Below are 12221 nucleotides of genomic sequence, written 5' to 3' on the forward strand. Positions count from 1 at the left end.
TTGTATACAGGTGGACTTTATTTAAATAATTATGAGAAGGTAATTGGTTGCACCAGATCTTATTTAGGGGCTTCATAGCAAAGGGGGTGAATACATATACGCACGTACCACTTTTCCGTTTTAAAATCTTTTGAATTTTTTTAAACAAGTAATTTTTTTCATTTCACTTCACCAATTTGGACTATTTTGTGTATGTCCATTACATGAAATCCAAATAAAAATCCATTTAAATTACAGGTTGTAATGCAACACAATAGGAAAAACCTCAAGGGGGATTAATACTTTTGCAAGGCACTGTCGGCCTACTGTACCTTCCCAGTAGACTTCACTCCTTTCCAGACACAGAAGTAGCAGAGTATCCAGGCCAGCAGCAGACACAGAGCCAGCTCCCACCGCAGTCTACCAATCTGTTCTATCCCTGTTGAGATGCTCAACACCCTGCGCCTGGAAACAGCACAGACACGTGATACATACGCTTAATTAAAATACTACGTATCAAAAATGTAACCCTGACTAATGTATATTTTGCTCCCTTCAAAAGGTTGTAATTGTGTTGGTATAGGCCCGGCCTAGACCAATTTCTGTCTTGTTATGGATTAATAAAGTGTTCTAAGGATTAATTACATCATTTGGATATGGAGTTAACTATCTCTCCAAAGTGGTCTGAACCAAACACTAATCCCTGAGAACAGACGTCACAAACAGGGTTGGGTTGGACACACTGCCTTCCCTTAACACTATTTTACAGACAGACATCTTGAGATGTTTTAGATATCATATTGAAAAGACAGAATAATGAAGAAACTGCAGTTGTGCAATTCCTAAAAATGTTCTGTCAGACACTAACTGTATGATAACTTCTGTACTTTTCAAGACTCATCTACAATCAGCAGCTGCAGAAACTCCCAAAGTCAATAAAGCTGTAAGGATTGAGTCCTATTGATTTACAAAACAGTATTTTAAACTGCTATGAGACTTTTGTGCTTTTAGGTTTAATTAGTTTAGAAGGATGTGTGTTGACATGATAGTTGGCAACAAGAGAGAAATAGTAACCATATAAATCTATCGTGTATACACAGACCTTTGTTGAGATATTTAATTAAAGATTACATGGTTAAATGGAAAACACATAATAATAACTTGTGAATTACTTGATCATGAGAAAAAGTGATTATGAAAACATTGGCACATGACTACACTTGATTATTATAAGAATCACAGTAGAGTGTACAGTAACTATAAGAATCCATGTGGAGAGAGTAGTGTAGAAATATAATCACTTAGAATATTACAATAAGAACTGTACATGACACTTACTCCCAGAACTCTGTCGCAGGTGAAGTTGCATTCACAGGGACTGTCCAGTTAGCTGACAGATTCCTCTTGTCAAATTCTACACAAGATTCTATGGGAGAAAGACTTTTCATTAAAAATAAGACAAGTTTAATAGTTCAAGTAATGTGTATACAGAATGTTTATTGTTTTTGCAAAGGCTGGAGATTATAATTTTGTTTTGTCAATAGACACCCCATTGTTTTAACCCAGGCATACAAAACATAACATAGGCTGGAAATGAAAACCTAAGTTTAGATATTGAGGCAAAACAATGTCTAATGCAGAGACAGCATGAGCAGCTCAGTGGGAGCTCAAACTTGGCTTAGAAATACATCAGAACATATTGCGCCCTTTGAGAACTTGGGGAAACATTTAAGATTACAGTGGTAGTCTATATTATCACACACGTCCTGTAATGCGATCTAGCGGACTCAGTGGATCAGGGTAACATCATAAACTACAAACTACCTCCCCCACCCTTTTGTATCTGATACTTACTACTTACAAGTGAAGTGGTAAAACAAGCTAATAATGACACTAACCTAATACAATCAAAACAAGCACCACTTGGTCTGTACTGGAACTAGATAGTGTTAAGTGGAGTGGAAGAGGGAAATCCAAGACTCAGACGAGGAGACTGGGATGAAATAACCAAGGTATTTATTGACAGGGGGAGATGGAGTGGAGGTCAGGGGAAGCTCAGGCGGGTTTCTGGAAACCAGGTGCGGAGGCTGAGGCAGGAGCGAGAGGGGTTGAGACAGGGTAAGGAGGTCCGGAGGGGAATCTAAGGGAGTAGTAGAGTGGGGAATCCAGGACAGATTAGACGTGGGACTGGAGACAGACGTGGGACTGGAGCTAAGGCCCTGCAAAGGTTGGCTTACGACTGGGTCCTGTCGGACCACGAAGAAGGGCAGCCAAAGCCTTCCTCCAGGTTGGGTGACAATGGCGCAGATGGTCCTGGACAGAGGGAACCGCAACCTCAACCTCTTGGGCGGGGAACAAGGGGAGTTGGTAACCCAGAGCACACACGAAGGGTGACATACCTGATGAGGCGTTGGTGAGGGTGTTGTGAGTATATTCAACCCAGGGTAGCTGAGCGCTCCAGGGGAAGGGTTAGCAGAAGTCACGCAGCGTAGGGCAGTCTCCATCTCTTGATTGGCCCGTTCGGTCTGGCCGTTGGTCTGGGGGTGATATCCAGAAGAAAGACTGACATTGATACCAAGAGCTGAACAGAAGAATCTGCATACCTGGGAAGTAAACTGGGGTCCTCTGTCGGAAACGATGTCAGTGGGGATGCCATGCAGACAAAACACACGGGGTACTAACAGGTCCGCAATCTCCCTGGAGGACGGTAGCTTGGAGAGGGGAATGAAGTGAGCCATTTTGGAAAACCTGTCAATAATGGTGAGGATGACGGAGTTACCGTTCGATGGGGGAAGGCCAGTGACGAAGTCCAGAGGGTGGAGCAGACCGGAAGTGGGTTTAGTGGAGGTTTTGTTCCGGGCACAAACCAAACAGGCTGAGACAAACTCCCCGGACATCTCCCTCCATGGTGGGCCATCAAAAGCGCTGACGCAGGAACACGAGGCTCCGGTTCATACCAGGGTGACAGGTGAGGTGGGTAGAATGGCCCCACTGAAGAACATCAGAGCAAACACAATCTGGAACAAACAGAGCATTACTAGGACCGTTACCCGGGTCAGGCTGGTTCTGCTGAGCCTGGCGGATATGGGACTCGATCTCCAGGTGACGGCGGCAACAATGCAGGTGGATGGCACAATTGCTTCTGGCTCGCTACCCATGTTGTCGGTGGTGAAATGGCAAGATAGGGCATCAGGCTTGGTATTCTTCGGACAGGGTAAATAAGTGAGCGTGAAATTGAATCTACCGAAGAACAAGGCCCACCTGGCTTGCTGGGAGTTCAGATGTTTGGCGGTCTGTATGTAGGACAGGTATTTATGGTCAGTCCACACGATGAAGGGGGTTACAGAGCCCTCCAGACTGAGCAGAGATTACGATCTGGCAGCGTGGAAGTGGTAGGGCTGAGTTTTGTAGAGGTCTTGATTATGGAACAGGTTGCAGCTGGTGGGGATCTGCTCTAACTCCAGCACGCCTGTCTCCGCCCACACAATCACACACACACACACACAGCGAGAGAGAGGGAGAGAGTACTGGGGGAGTGGCGGCAGGTCAAGGAGACACAGAATGAGCAGTAGAGGGCGTTGCAGGAGCAGATGTGACAGATAGTTGCTATTTATGTACTATATTTTGTTGTAAGTAATGCAATGTATTGTAAACACATAATTATTGAGTAAATTGTATTAACAGCTGAAAAAGGACTGTAAATAATATATTTTCCTAGTGCAACAACCACGTCTCTAGTGCACTCTACCCAAATCAGTATAATCATAGTACAAGTAGATAGGTCTACAGGCTTGGCAGTTTGACTTTTAACAAGACAGCCTTCAAATGGAAAATTACCAAACAATCTGACAGTGAAATTTATAGAAGTGCCAAAGAACAACTGGCACAAGTCAGAACAGATTATATACAGTGCATTCGGAAAGTATTCAGACCCCTTGACTATTCCAAAATGTTGTGACGTTACAGTCTTATTCTAAAATTGATTAAATATAAAATATTTTTTTGCCCCTCATTGATCTACATACAATACCCCATAATGACATAGCGAACGCAGGTTTTTTATAAATTTTTGCAAATGTGTTAAAAATATAAAACAGAAATACCTTATTTACATAAGTATTCAGACCCTTTGCTATGGGACTCGAAATTGAGCTCAGGTGCGTCCTGTTTCCATTGATCACCTGTGTTGAATTCAATTGATTGAACATGATTTGTAAAGGCACACACCTATCTATATAAGGTCCCACAGTTCACACTGCACGGCAGAGCCATGAGGTCAAAGGAATTATCCGTAGAGATCCGAGACAGGATTGTGTCGAGGCACAGATCTGGGGAAGGGTACCAAAACATGTCTGTCCCCAAGAACACAGTGGCCTCCATCACTCATAAATGGAAGAAGTTTGGAAACACCAGGACTCTTCCTAGAGATGGTCATCCGGCCAAACTGAGCAATCGGGGGAGAAGGGCCTTGGTCAGGGAGGTTACCAAGAACCCGATGATCACTCTGACAGAGCTTCAGAGTTCCTCTCTGGAGATGGGAGAACCTTCCAGAAGGACAAACATTTCTGCAACACTCCACCAATCAGGCCTTTTTGGTAGAGTGGCCAGACGGAAGCCACTCCTCAGTAAAAGACAAATGACAGCCCGCTTGGAGTTTGCCAAAGGGCACCTAAAGGACTCTCAGACCATGAGAAACAAGATTCTCTGGTCTGATGAAACCAATATTGAACTCTTTGGCCTCACTCTCCACTGGGATTCTCTGCCTCTAACGCTATTACAGGGGCTGAGTCACTGGCTTACTGGTGCTCTTCCATGCCATCCCTAGGAGGGGTGCGTCACTTGAGTGGGTTGAGTCACTGACGTGATCTTCCTGTCTGGGTTGGCGCCCCCCCCTTTGGGTTGTGCCGTGGCGAAGATCTTTGTGGGCTATACTCGGCCTTGTCTCAGGATGGTAAGTTGGTGGTTGAAGATATCCCTCTAGTGGTGTGGGGGCTGTGCTTTGGCAAAGTGGGTGGGGTTATATCCTGCCTGTTTGGCCCTGTCCGGGGGTATCGTCGGATGGGGCCACAGTGTCTCTCGACCCTTCCTGTCTCATCCTCCAGTATTTATGCTGCAGTAGTTTATTTGTCGGGGGCTAGGGTCAGTCTGTTATATCTGGAGTATTTCACCTGTCTTATCCGGTGTCCTGTGTGAATTTAAGTATGCTCTCTCTAATTGTCTCTCTCGCTCTTTCTTTCTTTCTTTCTCTCTCGAAGGACCTGAGCCCTAGGAACATGCCTCAAGACTACCTGGCCTGATGACTCCTTGCTGTTCCGAATCCACCTAGCCGTGCTGCTGCTCCAGGTTCAACTGTTCTGCCTGCGGATATGGCCTGTTCACCGGACATGCTGACCTGTTCACCGGACGTGCTACCTGTCCCAGAGCTGCTGTATTCAACTCTCTAGAGACAGCATGAGCGGTAGAGATACTCTGAATGATCGGCTATGAAAAGCCAACTGACATTTACTTCTGAGGTGCTGACCTGTTGCACCCTCGACAACCGCTGTGATTATTATTATTTGACCCTGCTGGTCATCTAGGAACATTTGAACATCTTGGCCATGTTCTGTTATAATCTCAACCCGGCACAGTCAGAAGAGGACTGGCCACCCCTCATAGCCTGGTTCCTCTCTAGGTTTCTTCCTAGGTTCTGGCATGTCTAAGGAGTTTTTCCTAGCCACCGTGCTTCTACACCTGCATTGCTTACTGTTTGGGGTTTTAGGCTGGGTTTCTGTACAGCACTTTGCGATATCAGCTGATGTAAGAAGGGCTTAATAAATACATTTGATTTGATTTGAATGCCAAGTGTCAGGTCTGGAGGAAACCTGGCACCATCCCTATGGTGATGCATGGTGGTGGCAGCATCATAGTGTGGGGATGTTTTTCAGCGGCAGGGACTCGGAGACTAGTCAGGATCGAGGGAAAAATAAACGGAGCAAAGTACAGAAAGATCCTTGATGAAAACCTGCTCCAGAGCGCTCAGGACCTCAGACTGGGGCAAAGGTTCATCTTCCAACAGGACAATGACCCAAAGCACACCGTCAAGACAATGCTTCAGGACCAATGCTTCGGGACCATCTCTGAATGTCCTTGAGTGGCCCAGCCAGAGCCCGGACTTGAACCCGATTGAACATCTCTGGAGAGACCTGAAAATAGCTGTGCAGCGACAGTCCCCATCCAACGTGACAGCGCTTCAGAGGTTCTGCAGAGATGAATGAGAGAAACTCTCTAAATACAGGTGTGCCAAGCTTGTACCGTCTTACCAAAGAAGACTCAAAGCTGTAATCGCTGCCAAAGGTGTAATCGCTGCCAAATTGGTACCCCAGGTAATCTTAGGTTTTATTACATACAGTCGGGAGGAATTACTGGATATAAGAGTAACGTCAACTCACCATCATTACGACCAGGAATATGACTTCCCCAAAGCAGATCCTCTGTTTTGCCCACCACCCAGGACAATGGATCGGATCCCAGCCGGCGAACCAAAACAACGTCGCCGTAAAAGGGGCAGACGAAGCGGTGTTCTGGTCAGGCTCCGGAGACGGGCACATCGCGCACCGCTCCCGAGCATACTACCTGCCAATGTCCAGTCTCTTGACAACAAGGTTGATGAAATCCAAGTAAGCATACTCTTCCAGAGAGACATAAGAGACTGTAACGTTCTTTGCTTCACGTAAACATGGCTCACTCGAGACACGCTATCGGAGTCGGTACAGACAGCTGGTTTCTTCACGCATTGTGTCGACAGAAACAAGCATCTTTCTGGTAAGAAGAGGGGCCCCCCCGGCCCCTCTTCTTACCAGAAAGATGCTTGTTTCTGTCTGCCGTATGCCTTATGATTAATGAGACGTGGTGTGATTATAACAACATACAGGAACTCAAGTCCTTCTGTTCACCTGACTTAGAATTCCTCACAATCAAATGTCGACCGCATTATTTACCAAGAGAATTCTCTTCGATTATAATCACAGCCGCATATATTCCCCCCTAAGCAGACACAGATGGCCCTGAACAAACTTTATTTGACTCTATGTAAACTGGAAACCACATATCCTGAGGCTGCATTCATTGTAGTTGGGGATTTTAACAAGGCTAATCTGAAAACAAGACTCCCTACATTCTATCAGCATATCGATTGTGCTCCCAGGGCTGGTAAAACCCTGGATAATTGTTACTCTAACTTCCATGATGCATATAAGGCCCTCCCCCGCCCTCCTTTTGGAAAAGCTGACCACGACTCCATTTTGTTTCTCCCAGCCTAGAGACAGAGACTAAAACAGGAAGCACCCGTGCTCAGGTCTGTTCAACGCTGGTCCTACCAATCTGATTCCACGCTTCAAGATTGCTTCGATCACGTGGATTGGGATATGTTCTGCACGGCGTCAAACAACAACATTGATGAATACGCTGATTCGGTGAGCAAGTGCATCAGCGATGTCGTACCCACAGCAACTATTAAAAACATTCCCAAACCAGAAACCGTGGATTGATGGCAGCATTCGCACGAAACTGAAAGCGCGAACCACTGCTTTTAACCAGAGCAAGGTGACCGGAAACATGACCGAATACAAACAGTGTAGCTATTCCCTCCGCAAGGCAATCAAACAAGCTAAGCTTCAGTATAGAGACAAAGTAGAGTCGCAATTCAACGGCTCAGACACAAGAGGTATATGGCAGGGTCTACAGTAAATAGCGGATTACAAAAAGAAAACCAGCCCCGTCGCGGACCAGGATGTCTTGCTCCAAGACAGACTAAACAACTTCTTTGCTCGCTCTGAGGACAATACAGTGCCACTGACACAGCCCGCTACCAAAACCTGTGGACTCTCCTTCACTGCAGCCGACGTGAATAAAACATTTAAACGTGTTAACCCTCGCAAGGCTGCAGGCCCAGACAGCATCCCCGGACATATTTACGGACATATTCAATCAAGCCTTATCCCAGTCTGCTGTTCCCACATGCTTCAAGAGGGCCACCATTGTTCCTGTTCCCAAGAAAGCTAACGTAACTGAGCTAAAAGACTACCGCCCCGTAGCATTCACTTCCGTCATCATGAAGTGCTTTAAGAGACAAGTCAAGGATCATATCACCTCCACCCTACCTGACACCCTAGACCCACTCCAATTTGCTTACCGCCCCAATAGGTCCACAGACGACGCAATCGCAACCACACTGCCCTAACCCATCTGGACAAGAGGAATACCTATGTGAGAATGCTGTTCATCGACTACAGCTCAGCATTTAACACCATAGTACCCTCCAAACTCATCATCAAGCTCGAGACCCTGGGTCTCGACCCCACCCTGTGCAACTGGGTACTGGACTTCCTGAAGGGCCGCCACCAGGTGGTGAGGGTAGGTAACAACATCTCCACCCCGCTGATCCTCAACACTGGGGCCCCACAAGGGTGCGTTCTGAGCCCTCTCCTGTACTCCCTGTTCACCCACGACCGACTCAATCATCAAGTTTGCAGACGACACTACAGTGGTAGGCTTGATTACCAACAACGACGAGACGCCCTACAGGGAGGAGGTGAGGGCCCTCGGAGTGTGGTGTCAGGAAAATAACCTCACACTCAACCTCAACAAAACAAAGGAGATGATTGTGGACAGCAGAGGGAGCACCCCCCTATCCACATCGACGGGACAGTAGTGGAGAGGGTAGTAAGTTTTGAGTTCCTCGGCGTACACATCACGGACAAACTGAATTGGTCCACCCACACAGACAGCGTGGTGAAGAAGGCGCAGCAGCGCATGCTGTTTTCCATATTTTGACATACTACTAAAAGAAAACATTTATTAATTAAAACTCACAAGGCAGACCATTATCAGTGGAAATGACTCTATAACAGAATCAACATCCAAATGTGCGGATTTCTTAATAAAAACCCTTTGTTGCAGGATTACCTTCCTACATCCAGGACAGTCTTTATGCAGCAACATAGTCCATGATGAAGGCATTTAGGCTTTATAATGAGTCAAGACCTGGTGACCTGATGCCCCCTAGTGATTGTATTGTGCAACTCACTGTGGACCCTAAATAACAATGTCTTCCTGTTCCAGGACCAACTGTGAAGACAGGATAAGGGGATAGCTTTGGGAGCTTGCTTCGCACCAAATAATGCTAACTTGTTTTTAGGACTATGGGAGGACTGGTTTATATACTTTGCCACCAATTCCTTTCAAGACAAGATTGTCTGGTGGGGCCGGTACATTGATGAAGTGATTCTGTCTTCTCTGACTCTGAACAGAAACTGTTGGATTTCCATGCATAAAATAACTGAACCAATGAAAACCTGAAGCTGAGCTTGGAGTGTGATCAAACCAAGATCAACTTTATTGACTGAAAAATCGCAAAGGACGACCAAAGCAACTTACACACTTCTATCTACAGAAAAAGCATGGATCGGAACACCATACTGCATGAAGACAGTTTCCACCCCCTGTGGCTTTTCAACAACATTCCATTTGGACAATTTCAGCGACTTAGACGCGCGTACAGTATGTGACATGCTTTAAGCAGAGAGGGTACCAGCCTCAGGTGCTTACACAAGCTCATAACAGAGCCCTGTCACTTGATAGAAATGAGCTGCTTTGTCACAAACGTAAATGAGAACAGGCTCAAAAGCCCTATTTTGTTACACGGTACGGTATTAAATTAAAGATACACATTTTTGATAAGAGTATTATTAAAATGATTTATAATTTTAATAATACTCTTATCAAAAATGTGTATATTTAATTTACAGTATTGCGAGAGGACGAGCTCTTTGAAAGGAGGGAGTAGTGTAACGACCCTGGGTTTATACTGTTTTAACCATGTTATGAGGCTATACAGTATTTGTTTACATTTACAATGTTTACAAACATTGGAGTAAAATAAGCTTATATTTTTGGTTCTCATGGAGTGTGACAGTTTAACTAAACTAAAAACAAAAAGCAAAAAAAAAGGACTGACCATCCATGTGATCAAAATGACAGTTTAAGTCTATACAGTGTTGTTTACAAGGAGTAAAACAAGCTTATATTTGGGGTTCTATTAGAAAGAAAATTATAATCTCATGATGGATATATAAGTTATATTCTTCAAGAATCAATGAGTATTTATCATACATTTAAAAGTGTATTTTTCATATTGACAAGGTAGAGGAATTTAGCGAAATAAGGTACAGTAGCTTTATTCACATCAGGGGAATATTGTTAAACAAGGTAGCTATAATCACAACAGGGAAATTTAGCAAAACAAGGTAGCTTTATTCACATCAGGGGAATTTAGCAAAACAAGGTAGCTTTATTCACATCAAGGGAATTTATCTGATTACGGTGCAACTCTACACGATTCAACGTTGCTGCGTTCACGTCAGGGGAACATAGCAGGTGTGAAACTTAAGTGCACCTCCCTATAATTCAAGGTTGCTGCGTTCACGTCAGGGGAACATAGCAGGTGTGAAACTTAAGTGCACCTCCCTATAATTCAAGGTTGCTGCATTCACGTCAGGGGAACATAGCAGGTGTGAAACTTAAGTGCACCTCCCTATAATTCAAGGTTGCTGCATTCACGTCAGGGGAACATAGCAGGGGTGAAACTTAAGTGCACCTCCCTATAATTCAAGGTTGCTGCATTCACGTCAGGGGAACATAGCAGGTGTGAAACTTAAGTGCACCTCCCTATAATTCAAGGTTGCTGCATTCACGTCAGGGGAACATAGCAGGGGTGAAACTTAAGTGCACCTCCCTATAATTCAAGGTTGCTGCATTCACGTCAGGGGAACATAGCAGGGGTGAAACTTAAGTGCACCTCCCTATAATTCAAGGTTGCTGCGTTCACGTCAGGGGAACATGGCAGGGGTGAAACTTAAGTGCACCTCCCTATAATTCAAGGTTGCTGCGTTCACGTCAGGGGAACATAGCAGGGGTGAAACTTAAGTGCACCTCCCTATAATTCAAGGTTGCTGCGTTCACGTCAGGGGAACATGGCAGGGGTGAAACTTAAGTGCACCTCCCTATAATTCAAGGTTGCTGCGTTCACGTCAGGGGAACATAGCAGGGGTGAAACTTAAGTGCACCTCCCTATAATTCAAGGTTGCTGCATTCACGTCAGGGGAACATAGCAGGGGTGAAACTTAAGTGCACCTCCCTATAATTCAAGGTTGCTGCATTCACGTCAGGTGAACATAGCAGGGGTGAAACTTTGGTGTTACTCCATACGATATGACATGTGGCTCTGTTCAAGCCAGGGGAATGGAGCAGGAGTTAATGACTTTGGTGAAACTCCACATGACATGATTATTGCATTTCCATTTTGTTTTTTGTGTGTGGTGTACTTGCATTCAGTAGCATCTATGAATCACATGATTATGCATAGTATTGACGTAAAACAGAAGAACTAAGGATACGGATGTGAGATTCTCTCTGGTGTTTACAGAACAACAAGTGCTGTGAGATTAGGATATCAGGATTCAAGGATGCTGTGAGATTAGGATATCAGGACATGCTCAGACAAAGCAATTATAATAGTAGAATGAAGGATAGCAATACATAAGAAAATGAATGGCTGCAGCATTGCTGTTATAATGAGAACATGATGTATGGAATGCTAAACATAAATTTAGGAAAGTGTGTATTCTTATTTTAATTGTATGTAGTTCTATCCTTGTGCTGTACTTGTCTATTAAAGGGAAACTTCAGGATTTTGGCAATGAGGCAATACTTCCCCAGAGTATATCAAGTCTCTGCATCCAGTATGAAGTAAGTTAGAGTTAGTTTCGCGAGCCAATGCTAACTAGCATTAGCACAATGACTGGAAGTCTATGGGTATCTGCTAGCCTTATTAACTGTTATTATCTGTGTTATTAACTGCTATTACATATGTTATTAACCCTAAAGTAAGACTAGCTGTCGCTATTGGATCTTAATAAATAAAAATCAAATAAAAGGTTACCAACCAGCCACTGACGAAACACACGACTGCACATCTTACATCGTAGCGCAGTAGGAGAGAGTGGTTTAATCCCTATAGCATATTCAGAGATCGATTTATAGCCATTAATCTAAAATAATTCATAGGTTTTAAACAAAAAACACTTCTTGCTTGTCATAGATGGACAAGATTAATATGAGATGAAAGGTGAGTTCCCAACGAGTTCAGGAAGCCAAGCTAGGGCTGTCTGACATTCACAGTGGTGGGGGCAGATGTTTTGATC

General features: G+C 44.5%; 1 protein-coding gene across 4 annotated transcripts in view; it reads right to left on the bottom strand.

The window, feature by feature from the left end:
- The window catches only part of LOC110528308 (sodium- and chloride-dependent GABA transporter 2), a 29802-nt gene that overhangs the window by 9400 nt on the left and 8181 nt on the right, over window positions 1–12221 (bottom strand). For all 4 annotated transcript variants that reach the window (XR_016497375.1, XM_090241636.1, XM_021610267.3 and 1 more), the window contains 2 exons: window positions 1318–1405; window positions 312–444 (listed from right to left, as the gene is read on the bottom strand). Coding sequence is in view for 3 of the 4 variants with exons in the window: in XM_090241636.1 (XP_090097762.1) it covers window positions 312–444; window positions 1318–1405 (221 nt within the window). In the remaining variant the exon portion in view is untranslated. The remainder of the gene's footprint in view (window positions 1–311; window positions 445–1317; window positions 1406–12221) is intronic.

This window comes from Oncorhynchus mykiss, chromosome 7 (assembly GCF_057628025.1).
Source record: "Oncorhynchus mykiss isolate SJ-2025 chromosome 7, ASM5762802v1, whole genome shotgun sequence".
NCBI classification, from domain to species: Eukaryota; Metazoa; Chordata; class Actinopteri; order Salmoniformes; family Salmonidae; genus Oncorhynchus; species Oncorhynchus mykiss.